The 21,383-nt window shown below is 42.8% G+C and overlaps 1 protein-coding gene across 1 annotated transcript in view; it reads left to right on the top strand.

The window, feature by feature from the left end:
- ATP9A (ATPase phospholipid transporting 9A (putative)) overlaps positions 1-21,383 on the top strand; it is a 148,288-nt gene that overhangs the window by 105,551 nt on the left and 21,354 nt on the right. Inside the window, exons 16-23 of the mRNA XM_073580616.1 lie at positions 6,670-6,762; positions 8,771-8,854; positions 9,337-9,507; positions 10,959-11,057; positions 11,300-11,389; positions 14,213-14,357; positions 15,730-15,794; positions 17,950-18,105. Coding sequence (XP_073436717.1) covers positions 6,670-6,762; positions 8,771-8,854; positions 9,337-9,507; positions 10,959-11,057; positions 11,300-11,389; positions 14,213-14,357; positions 15,730-15,794; positions 17,950-18,105 — 903 coding nt within the window. The remainder of the gene's footprint in view (positions 1-6,669; positions 6,763-8,770; positions 8,855-9,336; positions 9,508-10,958; positions 11,058-11,299; positions 11,390-14,212; positions 14,358-15,729; positions 15,795-17,949; positions 18,106-21,383) is intronic.

Here is a 21,383-nt window from a genome sequence, read left to right as displayed (position 1 = left end):
GACACACAAGTACATAAGGAGAGGGGACCCTGCCCACGAGGGCTCACAGTCTATAGGGATGGGTGAGGATACAGTAGGAGAGGCTTGAGCAGGTTGTGCTGTGGTTTCAGTAGACAGAGGATCATTGCAGGCTGTAGGCTTGTTGGAACAGGTGGGTCTTCAGGTTCTTCTTGAAGGTTTCCGTTGATGGTGAGAGTCTGATGTGTTGTGGCATTGAGTTCCAGATTATGGGGGAAGCATGGGAGAAGTCTTGTATGTGGTTGTGGGGGGAAGAGATAAGGGGGGGAGTAGAGAAGGAGATCTTGAGATGATCGAAGGTTGCGTGCAGGTAGGTACCTGGAGACCATTTCACAGATGTATGGAGGAGACATCTATCATCTGTCAGTGATTGACAGGTCACTTGTTTTTTCAATGAGCTACCTCTCCTGACTAAGATCTAGTGCATATGCGGTCCGAGATCTGATGCATTCACCGAGGTGGTGCATATGCAGCCAACTGCCTCTCCCGCGCAAGATCCAGTACAAGCATTGTCATTCACCGGGGCAGTCCATACACAATAAGGTCTTGATGAAGAAAACTGTAAGTGTGTGGAGCAATCTTCATAGTTTGTGTATTGCACCAGACAATTACAGCTCTCTTCACTAGGATGACCATTGTGAGAATGAGCAGCAGAAGTGAAGAAGATAGTCAGTGTCTGATGCGATCTGCAAACTATGAAGATTGTGCCAGACCTTGACAGTCTTCTTCATCAGGACCTCATTGTGTATGCACCAGTGAATGATGGCGCATGCACTAGGTCTCAAACAGTGCATTCACTAGATCTCAGAAAGCGCATACACTAGATCTCATGCACGAGACAGGTCACTGAAAAAAGAGTGAACTGTCAATCACTATTATACAGGGGAAAGCGCAATAGGGTCTTACCCGGTATAAACTATAAAAGTTAATAGAGGTTGTGGTACCTGATAAAATTGTGTATACACAGCAATTAAGCATGAATATCCAGCTGCTGCAGATCCACAGGTCGTCCTACCGGTATTATGGACATAGGAAAAAATGTGTGTATTTAGCGCTCCTGATGAGTAGATAATAAGGTCCTTAAACAAGAACTGTTTTTAATGCAGTTTGTAATCAACGCTTTTCAAAGTACACGCACGTCTGTGGTTATATCCTGAGAAAGAAGTGTGGATACTTCGAAACGTGTTGATTAAAAATCCATATTAAATACAGTTCCTGCTTCTGGACCTTATTATCTTCTCCTCAGCAGTGAAAAAAATCCAAATTTATTTTCCTATATCCATAATAACTGTTAACCACTGGCCGGAGACTGGTGGGGAATAGGGAGGAAATATAGCAGAGCTGTGTTTGCAGTGCCCACCCACAGCACTTGCAGCTTTTTTGCATAACAATTCAGCTACACATTTCTCTAACACCTAAAACCAGATTTCTAAAATAGAGGTAAAAATGTAATCAATATTAACTGGGAGAAATCTTCAATTATGCCGGTGGGAGAGGCCCCCTGAGAACTCCTTGGGATCAGCCGGACACTTAAATGTAGTCAGAGAGTTTAAATACTTGGGAATTCATATTGGGCATAATATACAGGATTTTGAGCGTTTAAACATTACCCCGCTACTTGCTAAATTTCAGCAAAAAGTAAAGGACTGGTGCAGGCTACCACTGAGTATGGTGGGAAGGGCAAACCTGGTAAAAATGGGTCTCATGCCACAAGCTTTGTATGTCCTTCATAGTGCGCCCATTTGGATTCCTGGTCGAGTCTTTTATCAGATAAACAGAATATTTAGAGAGCGTATCTGGAAAAGGAGTGTTCCTAGAATTCGGTTGGAGGTTTTGCTTGGATCTAAAGAACTGGGGGGATTAGCAGTTCCTGATCCGTTTCTGTATTATCTTGCAGCGCAGTTGCAGCATTTTAGAGGATGGGAGAAGGGGATTCCATCATGTGAAGTTCCTCGGGGTGTATGCTTACATGTGTAGTGGGAAAGTACTTACTGGTGCAGGCGCTAGACTCGGGGCGGTTCCGTCAGGGTCGAGCTATCAATAGTCCGACAATGAAGTGCATGGAGAAGGTATGGCACATGGCCAAAGAAATATTGGGTATACAGGGAGTCACAAGGCATTCCCTGATCTGGAGAAACTTGACATGTTCAGAGCCTAATAAATTAGAGGGTTTTGAGCTATGGGAGAGGAGAGGGCTTAAACAGACATTTTCCATTCCTAATGCAAGATTTTTTCAATATCTCCGGCTGAGACATGCTTGTGAAGCACAACAGCGACTCGCTCCACTAGGTAATCCAGCTAAAACTCCGCTGTTGGATAGAGTAGTGATGGGAGGAGGATCAAGAGGTATTATATCCATGATATATGCAACCATGTTGAAAAAGAGAGTGGCAAGTTTGGAGACACTGAAGAATAAGTGGCATGTTGATGTAGGTGATTTAACAGATGATGAATGGGAGGATGCATTGTAAGAAGTCACGAAAGTCTCGGTTAGCGAGGTGCAGAGAGTGTTGCATCTTTATTTGCTTCATCGAGTTTATCAAACCCCTGTACGGCTGTTGAAAATGGGCTATGCTACAGAGGCAGATTGTTGGAAATGTGGAACGCCCAATGCGGATCTGATACACATGACCTGGAACTGTCCTCGGCTACGTAGGTTTTTGGGAGGTGTGAATGATTTACTTAATAATGTCTATCAATGTCAAATGGTACTAGACCCCAAAATGGCTCTCCTGGGTCGGGTGGAGAATTTGCCGCTCTCCACCTAGGCCCCAGCTGGCAGTCTCACGAATATTATATCAAGCTCACAAGAGCGTGGCGGCTCACTGGAGGGGATCTTCTATACCCACAATCACGGAAGTCACCAATGCAGTTAATAATATAGATATGGAAAAATATGTGCACAAAAAGAGAAGAACAATTAAGAAATGGGAAGATATGTGGGCACCTTGGTTGGACACACCCGGGTTGGCGCCTCCTAGATTAACATGGATGAGAGCGTTGGGGAGGATATAACCGGAAAACTGTAGCTGTGAGAGACCAAATGCATCTGGAGAGAAGAGAGATTTTTGTCGAGTGAGGGTGGGAGTAAGATGGGAGAGATTTTTGTGGGGTTCTATTGTGTTTATGTAATACACTATTTGGGAAATATCCTGTATGTGAAAACCTGTTTTTTCAGTTTTTGAAAATGTTCAATAAAAAATTACCTGATAAAAAAATTGTAATCAATATTACAGCGCCTTTACATAGATGGCATTAGTTTGGGGTATCCAAAAACCTAGTGTCAGGATCCCTTTTGATTAATTACAAATATATATATATTTAATTTACTGTCAATAATGCTGGATTGTTTTTGTTTGCGGGTCAAGCTAAGTTTTTTTGATCAGCAATTTGAGATGCATTTCATTTATTGTGTGAGGGAATTAGAAAAAAAATTGTAATTTTGCCATTTTTTGGCACAAGTGCTATCGTAATTACCAGCAGCAAAAACAACATTTTGATAACAACACAGTATTTAAACTGCTCTCTGCATTTTAATGCACTGCATGAACAAAGAGCAAAAAAGAATGCAAAATGACCTGGCGTTCCTCCCGACCGCAGGTCAAGACTTTTCTTCAGGGAGTGGCTCATGCGGCACCTCCGTACCGCGCTCCTGTGGATCCATGGGATCTCAATCTGGTCCTGGAGGCTCTGCAAGGTTCACCGTTTGAACCTCTCAGGGAAGTTTCCCTTTCCCTTCTCTCCTGGAAAGTGGCCTTTCTGGTGCTCCACCAGGATAAGGTGGTCCTGCGGCCCCCGCCTTCCTTCCTTCCTAAGGTGGTGTCCACTTTCCACCTAAATGAGGACATTGTTCTCCCATCCTTTTGTCCGGGTCCAATCCACCCTCTTGAGCGCTCCTTGAACAAGCTAGACCTGGTCAGGGCGATGAAGGTCTACCTGGCTAGGACGTCTCCCTTGCGGAAGACAGACTCACTTTTCATCATTCCAAATGGTGCGCGGAAAGGTCAGCCGGCCTCCAAGGCTACTATTGCTCGCTGGATCAGATCGGCAATTTTGGAAGCCTACCGGGTCAAGCATCGAGTGCCCCCTCCTGGAATTAGGGCTCACTCTATCCAGGCAGTGGGTGCCTCCTGGGCGGTGCGCCACAGAGCTTCCGCGCTGCAGCTCTGCAAAGATGTAACCTGGTCTTCGATCCACACGTTTGCCAAATTTTACAAGGTCCACACCTATGCTTCGGCGGACGCCAGCCAAAGCAGAAGGATCTTGCAGGTGGCGGTGGTGAGTTCTCAGACCTAATGGAAGTTAGCTTCTCCCTCCCTAGGGACTGCTTTGGGACGTCCCATGGTTTCTGTGTCCCCCAATGAAGCGATAGAGAAAACAGGATTTTTGGGTTGCTTACCGTAAAATCTGTTTCTCGGAGCCTTCATTGGGGGACACAGCCCTCTCCCATGTCTGCAACTCCTGTTCTTCTGTTGTTTGTTGGTTACAGTTGAGTTCTCTGTTCTGTTTTTACTCTATTTGTTACTTCTCCTACTGCTTTCTCACTAACTGAGGAAATTGGTGCCGGTCGGTGGGGTGTATACTGCGGAGGAGGAGCTAACCTTATTCTGTACATAGTGTCAGCCTCCTAGTGGCAGCAGCATACACCCATGGTTTCTGTGTCACCCAATGAAGGCTCCGAGAAACAGATTTTACGATAAGCAACCCAAAAATCCTGTTATATATACTGTATACAATGTGTGCATATGTATATATGTGTGTGTGTATATATATATATATATATATATATATATATATATATATATATATATATATATTATATACACACTACCGTTCAAAAGGTTAGGGTTACTTACAAATTTCTTTATTTTTGATAGAAAAGCACAGTTTTTTCCAATGATGTGAACATTAAATGATTCAGAAATACACTGTATACATTAATGTGGTAAATGACTAGCTAAATTCTAGCTGCAAACGTCTGGTTTGTAATGCAATATCTTCATAGGTGTATAGAGGCCCATTTCCAACAACCATCACTCCAGTGTTCTTCTGGTACTTTGTGTTTGCTACCTGTGTAAGAAGGCTAATAGATAGTTAGAATACCCTTGAAAACCCTTGTGCAAGTATGTTAGCACAGCTGAAAACAGTTTGGCTGATTAGAGAAGCTATAAACCTGACCTTCCTCTGAGCTAGTTGAGAATCTGGAGCATTACATTTGTTGGTTCCATTAAACTCTCAAAATGGCCAGAAAAAAAGAACTTTCATGTGAAACTCGACAGTCTATTCTTGTTCTTAGAAATGAAGGCTATTCCATGCGAGAAATTGCCAAGAAACTGAAGATTTCCTACAACGGTGTGTACTACTCCCTTCAGAGGAGAGCACAAACAGGCTCTAACCATAGTAGAAAGAGAAGTGGGAGGCCCCGCTGCACAACGGTGCAACAAGACAAGTACATTAGAGTCTGTAGTTTGAGAAATCGACGCCTCACAGGTCCTCAACTGGCAGCTTCATTAAATAGTATACGCAAAATGCCAGTGTCAACGTCTACAGTGAAGAGGTGACTCTGGGATGCTGGCCTTCAGGGCAGAATGGCAAAGAAAAAGCCATTTCTGAGACTGGCTAATAAAAGGAAAAGATTAATATGGGCAAAAGTACACAGACATTGGCCAGAGGAAGATTGGAAAAAAGTGTTATGGACAGACGAATCCAAATTTGAGGTGTTTGGATCACACAGAAGAACATTTGTGAGACGCAGAACAACTGAAAAGATGCTGGAAGAGTGCATGGCGCCATCTGTCAAGCATGGTGGAGGTAATGTGATGGTCTGATGTTGCTTTGGTGCTGGTAAAGTGGGAGATTTGTACAAGGTAAAAGGGATTTTGAATAAGGAAGGCTATCACTCCATTTTGCAACGCCATGCCATACCCTGTGGACAGTGCTTGATTGGAGACAATTTCATCCTACAACAGGACAATGACCCAAAGCACACCTCCAAATTATGCAAGAACTATTTAGGAAAGAAGCAGGCAGCTGGTATTCTATCTGTAATGGACTGGCCTGCGCAGTCACCGGATCTCAACCCCATTGAGCTGTTGTGGGAGCAGCTTGACCGTATGGTACAGAAAAAGTGCCCATCAAGCCAAACAAACTTGTGGGAGGGGCTTCTGGAAGCATGGGGTAAAATTTCTCCAGATTACCTCAGCAAATTTACTGCTAGAATGCCAAAGGTCTGCAATGCTGGAATTGCTGCAAAGGAAGCATTCTTTGATGAAAGCAAAGTTTGAAGGAGAAAATTATTATAAATAAAAAAATTTTTTTGAGCCTTGTCAATGACTGGACTAGATTTTCATCTTCAGCTTGCTTAACTGTTCACAATAATAGTAATTTTGACCAGGGGTGCCCAAACTTTTAGATGCCACTGTATATAAATGATGTCACGTGACGAATATCCGTAAGTAATGCTGCGTCTGTGACTGCAGTCTATTGGAGGATCTACAGGATGTCATCTATAACTGGTGTTATGTATGTGCGGATCCATTATACCCATCATGTAACATAGAAAATATTTCACAGGATGAAGTTTGTACATGGTAACGATTAAATTTTGTATTGCACTTAGTAAATCTCAATTCTTTAACCCTTCTCGTGCAGGAGGATGCCACCGGAGAAATAACATTCTACATGAAGGGAGCCGATGTGGTGATGGCTGGGATTGTGCAGTATAATGACTGGCTGGAGGAGGAGGTATGTGTCCTGGTGGAGCCGATTCTTGTGTCACTTGTAGCAGCCAAGTGGTACAGCTGCTCCCCTGAGTATATGTTAAATCCACCATATTGTTCCAGAGGTGTGGTCTGTACCAAGGAAGATCCTCTGGGGCGTGTCTTTATCGTTGCATGTCTGTATATAATTTCTAATCTGGGGCGTGTCTGCATGATTTACCTGTGAGCCACACCTCTCTGTAAACACCATAAAAATTAGCCCTAAATAAAATGGCCCTTATCTCTGGAACCGTATGGCAGATTAAAAGAAAGCAAAAATGAAATATTCAGTAGCAGCAGGAATAAGGGCAAAAACTGTCCACTTCTGACCTGGTGACACCTCCTGTTTAACCATTGCACGATGTAGAATTCTATACATTTCTAATCTACGGCCCAGCTGATTCATTTCTGCCCAAAATGTCTGCTTGCTGTCAACTTGGCCTGTAGTAACGAAAATTTTGATAAATGTATAAAGTTATTGAACATTGTCAGAAGCTGAAAACGGTTAATAAGTGGGTATGCCACATTTCAATCCTCTCCGATGTGATATTGATGATCTACATTAACCAAATCAAGTCCAGACCACTTACATCTGTTATTGACCAGAGATTTTTCATACATGCAGTTTAAAGAGCGAAAGATATTTTTTTTCCGTTCAGATATTCACGTAAGTTTTGTGGCTCTTTGTCGTGATAAATGGGGTGTCATTTTTATGTCTGTGTCTTATTCTTTCTTTGTTTTTTTGCTGATATTGAGCGATATCATGGAAAAAATAAGGAAATTAAGTGTCTGTTAGTGATGTTAAAAATAAGGCCATTAAAATACATTTAACATTTTTTTTCTTCATTTTGTAATCCAATATTATTATATTGACTGCAGGTTTTCTATGGGGGTTGTACTAGTAACCCTGATTTGAATTGACAGTGGCATTTTTTTACTTAATTTTATACATTTTCATGTATTTTACAAATTGTGTCCTCTATAAGTTCATGAGAACCATAGGGGGCATTTAAATATTAAAGTGATTTTATTTTCATCTTATTTCCCTTGTAACTGGGGCTGGTATAATTAGCCCCAGATGCAGAGGAAATTCTACTGACTGCAGAGCAGAGCTGTTGATGGCTTCTATGACCCAGCAGTTCCTGTTCCCACCATATACACAGAGATCACATGACCGCTATGTATGGAGGAGAAAGCGACGCCAGAGCTTCCTATTACTGTGCATACAGTGCTTCTTTAGACCTGTGTATACAGCCATAGAGAAGGCAAAGATGGTAGTAAACCGTCTGTGTCTCCTCTCTGTTGCCTCTGGCTGTCTCTGACATCTGGATCCTCACTTAGACAGCTGCACAATTACATAGTTTTAGAACGTTGCTGCAGAAGAGGAGCAGGACTGCCTGAACGTTTAAAGTCTATGAGGATCCATCTCCGATCACTCTGTCTTTCGGTCACTTCTCCCCTTCCTTCTGCTAGGATCTCGCTATCCTCTGTCACAGTCCTCTTTCATGAAAAAGATGCAACATTTTTTAAGGTATCCTTTTACAAAAAAATGACTTCTAACCAAAAACACACATATTGAACAATGAAAAAAAAAAATATTGTCCCCAAAGTTAGACAACCCCTTTAAGATCTTCTGTGTTACATAGAAGCACAACAGATTTCCACACTTTTGTAAATGACACTGCCCAGGTCATAGTCATGTTATTTTTTGGGATAATTACCATCTATTTTAATGAGATTTTTTTTCACCAGTGAATGATTAAGGGAATTGGTGAAATCCTGGAGCTGGACCGTGAGCCCTGGATGTATCTGTAGATTCTGAAAACCTCAGGTCTGCAACCCCATTGGTGAATTAATTCTGAGAAGGTGGTGGACCCCAATAATCATTCTTTTAAGCAGACGTGTAGAAATGTTCAGTAATTTAGGAAAATCTCTAACATGGTCATATGGGTCAAATTCTTCTGTAAATGACTGTTTTGGCTCTTCTTTCCCAGTGTGGCAACATGGCAAGAGAAGGACTCCGGGTTCTGGTAGTGGCAAAGAAGTCTCTGACAGAGGAACAGTATCAGGATTTTGAGGTGGGACTCTTCATACAGAAGCAACTCTGTTTTGTAAAAAAAAAAATTAGCTATTTTTCCAGAAGAAACATATATGTGCAAGAATTAGAGTAGCAAACATTGACTCACAATAGGTGGCACTAGAGTCAGTTTTCTTCCTTCTGGAGGAGAGCTAATTTGCATACATTTTTCCCACGTAGCAATGTCTGTAAGGCTATGTGCGGACAGAATTTTTTAAGGTGTTTGAAAGCAATGAGTTTTCCAAAGGGAAACTGATTCAGGGAAAAACACTTCTTTAGAATATGTGCACATCGGCTTTTTCAGGTGGATTCCACCTGAAAAAGCACTTGAAAATGCTTTAAAAAAGCCTTAGGCTCCCTAAATAAGCTGGAACCTTGCAAGAGAAATTTTCTGGTGAAAAAGCGAATAAGACTATTAGATCAATTATTCTCTGGTTCTTTAATATATGTCAGCCTTATATATTGTTGTGTTGGTGTGACCAGGCTCGGTACGTGCAGGCAAAGCTCAGCGTCCACGACCGCTCATTAAAAGTAGCTACTGTGATCGAGAGCTTGGAAATGGAAATGGAACTGCTCTGTCTGACCGGGGTTGAAGATCAACTGCAAGTCGATGTCCGACCCACCCTGGAGACTTTAAGAAATGCCGGCATGAAGGTACAAGGGGTGACAGCTGAAGTTTGGTCACTTAAGCACCCCCTTACATATTAGACTAATTTCGGCTAAACCCACCACGATATCTGCAGGTTTGGTTGACAGTTTAATATGTGTGGAAGCCCCGACAGAAGATTGTCCGGGAAAACCAGGATCCAGCATGTCTTATTTCAGACCACCGATCCATTTGTTCTCCGGAGATAAACCACCCCCCAGAGATGTCTCATAGAGAACACAGGAATGCTTGTAAGAGTGAGCTGTGTGTTGGATAGTCGGGGGAGATAGCTGAACCATCGATCGTCCAAAAGCTTTCTACTTTCTAAAATGTATGGGGGGGTTTAGATACTACTAGTTGTGACCAATTTCTGTCTTTAATGATGTAAATGACCACCAAGTTGTAGCAGTTGTGACTGTCAGAGATGCATCCAACAATGTACATATAAATGTAAATATGTGTGTGTGTAAATATGTGTATATTTATTTATACATTTTTATATATTGGTATTCAGTTGCGTGTAGATCTGTAAAGTATAATCTAGAAAAAACTGGAACTAGTGAAACCTTTTATAAATGATTGTGACCCTGACAAATGAATCCTCTATGCTGTACACTGCAGGCTGCTTTCCCAGAACAAACAATTTGCATATTTAATTTCCCAGAGGAGCTTGCATGGCTTATAGGTCCCCTCACTCTGACATGCCAGGCCTGGCTTGTCACTCTCCACAAGAGAAACGTTACCCCTTAGAACCCAGTCCAGAGCTTCTCACTTAGCCAAAACAGATCTCATACTTTGTACTGATGAGGGGCAATACCCCAAAACACTGTGTCTGCAAATTGAGATTCTGGCTTTTATCTTAAGTCATATTGCAAGGCTCGTTAAAGAGTCAATATGGACTCTTAGGATCACTTCTTCCATTAGGTGGCGCTAGAGTTCTAGTCCTCTTCGTCTCTGAAGAGACAATTTGCATATTTAATTTCCCAGAGGAGCCTGCATTGCTTGGAAGTCTCCTCACTATGACATGCCAGGCTTGACTAGTCACTGTCAACAAGGAGAAACATTACCTCTTATAAACCAGAACTGGGGAAATATAAGTAATTTTCTTAACCTCCTTTTACTCGTCAGCCTCCCACCAGGTAAAGGTGGTCATATACATTAGAGCAAAGGTGGTCCTGATTTTGGCCGGGCCAGACCATCATCTATTTTGTATGGGAACCCCTTGACCTTGCGGGAATGATGGGTCAGAATGTTGAATTTCGGAATTCCAGAATTCTTTGGACAGACTTATCTCTCTTCATTAAAAACACATACATACTTGGCCGACATGAGCAAGTATGGGGGGGGAGAAGGTTGGGAGGGAGATCTGTTGGCCAGACAAGTGCTCAGCAGACGGCTAATAGGCGGGATTCGGGTTTCTTAAATCCCGCCACGTAATCATTAACATTTTTTCAAACAGGTTTGGATGCTTACTGGAGACAAGCTGGAGACAGCAACCTGCACTGCCAAAAATGCTCATCTAGTGACCAGAACCCAAGACATTCACATATTTCGGCCTGTGAGTAACCGGGAAAGACTGATGTTGAATAGTGAGCTCTGACGGTAGTGACAGTTCATATATTCAATAGTGTAATAAAACCTGAGGCTTTAGAAAACGATTTTTGAATATGCAAATTTTAATTTTATTGTCAGTCACACAAAGCCCTACACTATTGATTGATTTTCCTGATGGCTTGGTTGTCTCTCCCCATATATATTCTATATTATAGTTCATCTATTCAGCCATTTTTATCTTTGCAGGTTACTAACCGCGGGGAAGCCCATCTAGAGCTGAACGCGTTCAGAAGGAAGCACGACTGCGCTCTGGTTATATCAGGGGACTCGTTGGAGGTACTTACAAATGGGACTACAGGGTGTCATCAGAGACCAATCCCCGTAATATGGGTGTCCACCTTATTTTTTCTATGTATAGGGAAAATAGTGACTTAGCAATAATCCTGTTTGTATTGTTATAATCCTATTTCCAGGCACAAATAGACATTATATCCTAGGATGACCACAAATATTACAGGTTTTACTGTGTAATACAATTACAGAACTTTCTGCCATGTGTGAACATGCTCTGAGGCTGAAGACAATTTAAAAAAAAAAAATGGATTTGGCAAAAAATTCTTCATTTGTTACATGTAGACTTCACTTTGTGCAAATAATCATGTCCATGATGAAAATTGACAGAATTAAGGGTACTTTACACTAAGCGAGATCACTAACGAGATCGCTGATGCGTCACCAATTTTGTGACGCAGCAGCGATCTCGCTGTGTGTGGCATGCATCAGCGACCGGCCCCCCCACCGGGTTTCGCTGATCATGCAGGAATGTCCTGGGCCATTTTATGATCGTTGGTCTCCCGCTGGCCAGCACACATCGCTGCGTGTGGCAGCGGGAGACCAATGATCAGCGAGCTCCCAGCACTGTAAGCAGACGCTGGGAGCTGGTATCCAAGGTAAATAGCGGGTAACTAAGCGCGTGCATCCCTTAGTTACCCGCTGTGTACCCTGGATACCAACGTGCTCGCGCTGGGAGCTGGTATCCAAGGTAAACAGTGGGTAACTAAGCGCCATGCGCGCTTAGTTACCCGCTGTTTACCTTGGATACCAACTTCCAGTGCAAGCACGCTGGTATCCAGGGTACACAGCTATTTACCCTGGTTACCAGTGTCCTCGCTGGTCCTTATCGCTCGTGAGTCTGCCTGTTTGGCAGCTCACCAGCGATCATGTAGCGACGCACCAGCGATCCTGACCAGGTCGTATCGTTGTCGGGATCGCTGGTGCGTCGTTTAGTGTAACGGGGGCCTTACTCTGCCCATATTTCCGTATTTTTTTTCCTTTACAAGTGGATGTGGTTATTTAAAGTAATTCTATCCTCACCCTAAATATTTCACTAGTAATCATTATAGCATGTTGTGGGGGAAGAGGCAGAGCTTTTCTTAAAGGGATTAACCTTTTACTGACCATGATTAAAATGTAAGCCATGCTCCGGAGCTGGTTCTCTCTCACCATGTTTTCATCAAACGGATCTCGTGAGCGCTGTAAATGCACCTGAAAAACAGGTGGCAGGAGTGGGACTGTAATCCTTGTTAGTATAACTTGTGCCGCATTTACAGCGTCGCTGTCACTTTAATTTTTCTTTTATAAATCAATAGTAAGAATGAAAAATAAGAAATTTTGTAATATATCTTATCAGAAAAATCTGTTTGTTTCTTTTCCTGGGTTGATCTTTCATTCTCAGTTCATGGGTAAAATATGTATTTGTAGGTGATGACAGTTGGTACTTATAAAGTTCTATGGAGAGTGTCTGCCTGCCTCTAGCTCCTCCCACTCCATAGAATTTTAAAAGCACCAAATCAACTGTCATCTCCTATCTCAGTATTAGAAAACAATATGTCTTCTGGTACACGGGATGACAGTGGGTGACTTTAAAATTATGTGAAGAGGATGAGAGAGGATGTAGAGGCAGACACAGAAATTCTGCAGCACGTTCTTCTGAAAGAACAGTTACCCTTCTCCATGGAACTTTATGAGCACCAACTGTCATCTCCTATCTCAGTAATGGGGAAAAGTTTATTCAATGGAGATGGATTTGAATTGAGAATTGTGATAATGAAAGATCAGTCCAGGAGGAGAAAGAAGCTAATTTCTCTAATTAGCTATATTAGAAAGTTTTTAATTTTCATTAGCTCCTCCTTTCTCCATATAATTTTAAAAGCACCAACTGCCATCTCCTATCTCATTGACGTAAAAGTCTGTCTTCTCAAAATTTTACAATGAATTGAGAGTGAAATCTAAGAGGAGAAAAAAAGTAGATTTCTTTGAAAAGATATATTACAAAGTTGCTCATCTTTATGTGATATTTCTGAAATAAAAATTAAGCTAACAGTTACCCTTTAAAGGGGTTGTCCAGGACTAAACTATTTTTTACCAGGTGATTGCTAACTAGTTCTATCCTGGGCACTGGCTCAGAGCAGTCAATGATCGGCGAATCAGCTGCTTACAGAACAGTTCTTCAGGGCTGCTTCGTCGACATGACAGCTGGCTCCCCGCAGTTAGGCAACAGGGAGCCGACTCCATCAGCATGATATAGGCAGTCGGCTCCCCGCAGTTAGGCAGCAGGGAGCCGACTGTCCATCATCATGACATCGGCAGTCACTCTCTGTCAAAAGAGCAGAAGAGAAGCCGCTGCTCTGCTTCTACTGGAGATATTGTGACTTCCATTGACAGTCAGTGACCACTCTGTGCTGGCAGAGATCTGCGCTGGGCAAAGCAGGCCTATTAGTTCTTAGGCCCATAGTACAAAAATAATATAGTCCTGGTCCTGGATAACCCCTTTAAACTTAAATGCAACATGGGGTTGTATTTAATGGTTTTTGTCTTAAAAATTTAATGGAAAATGTATAACTAAAATGTCTTTGCTTCAACCATTGACAAACTGCACGGATCTTGTTTTTTTATCAGTATTCTTCCAAAATAATGAAGTCTTGATACTTCATTAAAAAAAAAATAAATAAAAATAATAGTAATAAAATACACTGACCCCGGTGACATTGCCCTGCTCAGGTGACACCATAAAGCCTAGATCTATGACTGAGCTCTTTTTGTACCTGTCTCCCATAACACAAACCTTTTATAGTGTTTTCTTCTTTGCTCGTCCATCAGGTATGTCTGAAATATTACGAGTATGAATTCATGGAACTGGCCTGTCAGTGTCCGGCTGTCGTTTGCTGCCGCTGTGCCCCCACTCAGAAAGCGCAAATTGTGCGACTCCTGCAAGAACGGACAGGAAAACTCACCTGCGCTGTGGGTAGGTGCACGGCATCTGGTATCCCCCCTTGGTGCGCCGTTAGGGGCGTCTCAGTGTCACTTCCTACAATGACATCTTAGTTCTGCTTCTCTCTGAAAAATAAAATCAGCAGATCAGAAGCCTCATCTGTTACCGGCAGCCACAAGGTGTTATCAGTGGTAAGGAGATGCACAACACGCTCACGTCTGACACGCCATGTATATCTGTGACAGGCACCTCTGTCTGGGTTCATGGTTTGCACACCTTCCACCCTTTAAAAAGTTGTCCACTTTTTTTTTTTTCAAATGCATATATGTGGGGCTAAAAATCATTTCTGCAGTTGGGTTTCATTAAAAATGTTGCACCATTCGGCTTTCGTAGGTTTTTGTTTTCCCGCACATTCAACTTTGATGTGGTTGTGGTCATAAAGCAGCTGAGAGGAGCTCAGAAAAAGACAGATAAGAGTTACAATCTCCAATTCAGACTGTAATAGCAGACCGACTGACAGATATTCAGTTAACTCATTCTGCAGCCAGCAATAGACAGTACAACAATGAAGGCAATCAGTGCAATTTTTTTTCTTTTCTTTTAAGAAAACCAATTGCAAAAATGATTTTTAGCCCCATTTGCATACCTTTGAAGGGGCTGTCTGCAGTCACTCTTTGTGACTGCAGACATGTGACTCCTCACAGAGCACACACTTCAAGCGGGCGGTAATGTGACCGCGAGAATGTGACTTGCATACTTCCAGACACATTCCGACTAAACTTGTCCAGCCTCTCTCAATTCACTTAGTTTGAGCCAGGCCACACACGTTTAGTAGGCACGTGACCGCCTGTATGCAAATCACACACTTGCGGTCACTAGTCCGGCGCCGGTACCAGAAAATCCTGACAGGGCACACTGTGCACACTGGGAGGATTCACAAGTCTGCAGACAGAAAGAATGACTGCAGACTTGTACCCTAAAGCCAGACAACCCCTTTAAATAAAAAAAAAAATAGGTAAGGTACGGTTTACAGCTCTTCTAATGTGAGGCTGAGCAATGGGATGTACGTCACGAAAACTGAATAATTGTATAAAGAAAGTTTTGCAGCAAGATACACTTTTTTTTGTTTGCACCGTTTCAAGCCATCTGCTTGCTGTCAGTGAATGGAAACATGCCTGTTTAAATAGCTGAGACTGAATACCTCTACTGACTACAACTGGGTATATAATATTAGAGTGTTAATTAGAATGGTTCCAGTCATAGAACTCATTAACTCCATCCTTAGTATATCCGGCAAAGAAAATAAAATGGTGAGGAATTCAAAGAGTGTATGAGATGGTTTAGAATAATGAAGACTCTGTCCTGTAGTTGCTTCATCTTCTTCTTTACGTGGTTTGTCTTCCAGGTGACGGTGGGAATGACGTCAGCATGATCCAGGAAGCAGATTGCGGGGTTGGAGTTGAGGGGAAAGTGAGAGGCCGCCGAAAACTAGCACATGCAATGATTAATTGGCTAATTAATCGGTTAAAGAAGCACTCCTCCCATCAAAAATTTTATATATATATATAATATATATCCATCATCATATTATGCAATTATACTGCACTGTGTACTTACAGTTGCTCGTTTTGCCTTTCTACCCAGTTATTTCTTCTCTTTTCTCTATGTACAAACAGGAAGTCTCTTGTCTCTGCATTTATCATCCTCTCTACAACTTCTGACCCAGATGTTCCCTTTTTCCCCTACCAGGGACTTTTGCAGGACCCATGACTTGTGCAGAGAAAATTGACCTCCTGTTTCTACATAGAGCTTAGAAGGATTCAGCTCGTCAGTTATTAATCATGTGAAGTCATAGACCTAATGGAAAAGAGAAGAATTAGCTGAGTAGAAAGGCAAAATGAGCAATTGTAAGCACACAGTGCTATATAATATGATGAATGAAATATATTAAAGGGGTTGTCCACTACTAGGACGACCCACTTCTTTATATAAATGTTTGTCCGTGATAAAATTAAAAAGCCTATACTCACCTCATTGTTCAAGTGGTGTCAGCACTCGCGGTCCCGGGAGATTCGTGCGATGTTGTGACACGTGAGCCAAGCTCCCAATAAGCACTGGCATCACTGTCCCTACGAAGGAATCGAACATGAAGAGGAAGTCAGCGAGCAGCCGTAGCCTGGACTTCCTCTTCATGTTCATTTTGTACAAAAGCGGAGACAGTGATGCCAGCGGTGATTGGGCGACAGGGTCACATGTCATAAGCGTATGAGAGCCCCGAGACCATGAGTGCCGACACCGCTGTACCGGCACCAGCACGGGAGGTAATTATAGGCTTTATTATTTTATCCGGGCCAAACAGGGGGTTGTCCTAGTAGTCAAAAACCTCTTTAAGAGGATAAAAACTTTGATGGGAGTGCTTCTTTTTTGAAAATTATGTTTTTATGTAAAATACTTTTTTTTTTATATGTGATTTTTTTTTTTTTTTAACTTTTTTCCATTTAACTATAGAGGGAAAAAAAAATCATGAAATTCTGCAGTTTTCACTGTCACTACTGTGCCTCGTAATAAGCCCACACTTCAGGTTGTGTAGAAGTCATAGGCAGGATTACAATGATGCGCATGACCTATGGATAGATAACATATTATTGGGGATGAGCGGACCCGTGAAAGACTCCTTGTGCACATACCCTTAGGAATCCACATATCGGGAACCTACCTTTATACCTGACCTGGAAAACCCCTTTAAGCTGAATACCAGCAGAGTGGAGGGATCAGTCGGATTGGGGGCCAGCATGCTGCTTTTCTATTTGAGGAAAACTCAAAACTGCGTAAAACTAACTAAACTGCAGATTTTTTGCAGCAGCGCACTGACGGCTTTTCCTCAACCGTACGAAGACAATGTGTGGTTCATGTTCGGTTTCGTCAGCTGTCCCAACATGAGTAACCATTCTAAAAATAAAGGGGGTAAAATATGGGTTTCATTAAATCTGGGCAAATAGAGTTGTCTATCTGTCACACAGACAAGATGCTGAGCAGATGTTACAGATGTGCCATTACATTAGGGAGGACCTCTTAGCAACACCAACACAATGTCTATCACTAGAAGGTCCAGCTCCAAAAACTTTTTTGCAGATGTGTCAGATTCCTGTTTTATGGGGCTACTACATGGACTCTGCACCATGCGTGTAACAAGGGCAATACATTCATTACCCTGCAATAATCTGCAACACCGAGGCTGGGAGCAAACAAAATGAGGTGACCCTTGTGTCTAAAAAGCCATGTGCTGCCCCACCATGGGAGAGATTCTATGCGTAAAGCCATGTTCATCTACATTTCACTGGCTCCGTCTGAAGTCCTGAAAACTGGAATTTGGGCAGATCCACCATGGGCCAACCATTGTTTGTAGTAGTAATCGTTATAGGGTTTCTTTCTACTTTTGTACTTGGAGTTGATCTCCGAGAACGGCGGTTCTCCAGCCTGGACGAACATTCACTACACAGCCTAGAGGGCAGATTGGCCTTCTGTGTAACCCGTGGTCACAGTGTAGCTATTTCTATGGTTTGTCGCATGTTTTCTCAGGGACGGAGAACAGACTGTGTGTAATGCACTCTGCCTTGGCTTTCAGGAGGGAAAACAAGCTTCGCTCGCGGCAGATTTCTCCGTCACACAGTTTAAACACCTTGGCCGCCTCCTGATGGTTCATGGACGGAACAGCTACAAAAGGTCTGCGGGTCTCAGCCAGTTTGTCATCCACCGGAGTCTCTGTATCAGCACCATGCAGGTATGGCACCGAGCTGTAACCCCTGAATAAGCGCAAAACAGTCAATGGACACTGATTATTATGTATTCTCCTGTGGTACCATTTGAGGACTCCGAAGAATGTCTATGAACACCACTTTATTATCACCTACGCAAATTCACTTTGTCCACACTTCGCACAGGCCACAGCAATGTCGGAGCCCAACGTAGCCCGACCAACATGCATCGGGGTGGGGGGGGGGGGGGTGTCAGGATTCAGTTCACGGTCACACACCCGGTACTTCTTAGGCAGTACGTGCTTGGTACTCACGAGCCCGGAACGCTAGGCACCTTGCTTTGCATGGGCCAACAAACACACAGTATTTCTCAGTTCACAGTCTCAATGGATGGCGGCCGGGATACTGGAGCGTGGGCCTTTGCTGCTACCGTGCTCGAGGGACGGCGCACTCACCTCCCCCTGCTGCACACTGTCAGTTCCCGCCAAGTCTGCCTGTTTCCGCACACGCTTCTGCTTTTTTACCTCAGTCACGCCCCCTGCTGCCAAGTGCAAAGGTTGTCCGGTTCTTTAAGCTTTCCCCCAGACAACAGAGGAGACAGCCCTGACAGCTCCGGACCCGATGCAAGAAGGGTAGCCCCAGCCCGGTCCTTCTGCTTACATATACACAATAACTCCATCAACAGAATAGAGAGTGCAGCTCTGGAGTATAATACTGGATGTACCTCAGGATCAGTAAAGGATAAGTAATGTAATGTATGTACACAGTGACTGCACCAGCAGAATAGTGAGTGCAGCTCTGGGGTATAATACAGGATGTAACTCAGGATCAGTACAGGATAAGTAATGTAATATATGTACACAGTGACTCCACCAGCAGAATAGTGAGGGCAGCTCTGGAGTATAATACAGGATGTAACTCAGGATCAGTACAGGATAAGTAATGTAATATATGTACACAGTGACTCCACCAGCAGAATAGTGAGTGCAGCTCTGGAGTATAATATAGGATGTAACTCCGGATCAGTATAGGATAAGTAATGTAATGTATGTACACAGTGACTCCACCAGCAGAATTGTGAGTGCAGCTCTGAAGTATAATACAGGATGTAACTCAGGATCAGTACAGGATAAGTAATGTAATGTATGTACAGAGTGACTGCACCAGCAGAATAGTGAGTGCAGCTCTGGAGTATAATACAGGATGTAACTCAGGATCAGTACAGGATAAGTAATGTATGTACACAGTGACTCCCACCAGCAGAATAGTGAGGGCAGCTCTGGAGTTTAATACAGGATGTAACTCAGGATCAGTAATGTATGTACACCGTGACTCCACCAGCAGAATAGTGAGTGCAGCTCTGGAGTATAATACAGGATGTAACTCAGGATCAGTACAGGATAAGTAATGTAATGTATGTACACAGTGACTCCACCAGCAGAATAGTGAGTGTAGCTCTGGAGTATAATACAGGATGTAACTCAGGATCAGTACAGGATAAGTAATGTAATGTACACAGTGACTCCACCAGCAGAATAGTGAGTACAGCTCTGGAGTATAATACAGGATATAACTCAGGATTAGTACAGGATAAGTAATGTAATGTATGTACACAGTGACTCCACCAGTAGAATAGTGAGTGCAGCTCTGGAGTATAATACAGGATGTAACTCAGGATCAGTACAGGATAACTAATGTAATGTACACAGTGACTCCACCAGCAGAATAGTGAGTACAGCTCTGGAGTATAATACAGGATGTAACTCTGGATCACTACAGGATAAGTAATGAAATGTATGTACACAGTGACTGCACCAGCAGAATAGTGAGTGCAGCTCTGGGGTATAATACAGGATGTAACTCAGGATCAGCACAGGATAAGTAATGTAATGTATGTACACTGTGACTGCACCAGCAGAATAGTGAGTGCAGCGCTGGAGCAGCGCTGGAGTATAATACAGGATGTAACTCAGGATCACTACAGGGTAAGTAATGCAATGTATGTACACAGTGACTCCACCAGCAGAATCGTGAAGTCAGCTCTGGCGTATAATACAGGATGTGGTTCATGTATCATCTGTTGATCAAAGAAAAACTACAGCCATTAATCTTGTCTCTGCCAGAATGACCAATTTATCATTAATCACTGATTACATTTTATATACAATGACGACAATATGTTTTTAAAAAAGGTAATTGGCACCGGTTTGTTGCTGGGAGGTAGCGAAGGTCCTCCACAAATAGCCGGTTTGTAAACAGCAGGAAACGGTACAATTGAGGTGGTGACAGAGGACATGGTGCGATGACTAATACGGTTTAATAGAAGGAAATTCTTGTTTAAAACAATGTTCTGCTAAATAAACAAAGAGGCGCTGATCTGGATGTGAGCGCATTACAATCCGTGCAGCTCTTACACTGGGATCGCCTCCACGTACCCCGCGCTGAATGCTGTCTGTTATTTCTGCTCTGTGACCTTGCTGCTCCTCCGATAGTGATCATGTTCAGGGCCCATATTTCTGGGTGTTGTGTATTGTTTCTCTGGCTATACACATACACTGCCTAAGAAAAGCATTAAAGCCCCTTAGACTTCTTAATGTATTATTGTGAACAACATTGAACTACTGTGGATTTTTCTAGAATTTCTGTTGGTTGTCAATTCTCCTCATTCTTATCACTATGACTCCCAGAGACACAAACACATCCCTGGGCCTATGTAAAGAAGTCTCAAGCTTTGTACTTTGGGGACAAATAGGCACAGATAAGGCAGTACCGTTACTGAACAAGATGGGGATGCGGGTGAGAGTGATGGTAGCGCTCACCTGTAAGGGTTGTATGTTGTATAAGGAAACAACACCTGTAGAAGCCTGATGTGTGTAGCTGTATCAGCGTGGCTGGTGGAGACTTTCGTCCAGATAAATTTGGCAAAGCAGAGATGATCACGGTGTGCGGATGCTATCATGGAAAGGATGAGATCTGGAGAGTATAAGCAAGGTTTTTATTCAACCAATGCTTTTCGCCGCATTTCTCAAGGTAAATAACAAAGTGTTTCTTTTTTTTTACCTTGATAAAGGTGCTGAAATGCGTTGGCGTGAATAAGAAACCTTGCTTATACGCTTCAGATCTGATCTTTCCGTAATCTTTGAACTCATCTTCGTAGAAGCATTGAGTTTCTGTCTGAGGTCATTGTTTTGCACTTCTATTGTAGACTGCAGTGGGTTTTGTTCAATGATTTCCTTGTATGTCCTTACTGTTATTACTTTTCACCATTTCAAGTCTTGCAGTGCCTGATGCAGACACTAACCCC

This window comes from Dendrobates tinctorius, unplaced genomic scaffold (assembly GCF_039654945.1).
Source record: "Dendrobates tinctorius isolate UK_male_01 unplaced genomic scaffold, ASM3965494v1 ptg000065l, whole genome shotgun sequence".
NCBI classification, from domain to species: domain Eukaryota; kingdom Metazoa; phylum Chordata; class Amphibia; order Anura; family Dendrobatidae; genus Dendrobates; species Dendrobates tinctorius.
The sequence above is the reverse complement of the archived record's forward strand: the minus strand, read 5'-3'. Positions and strand labels throughout refer to the sequence as shown.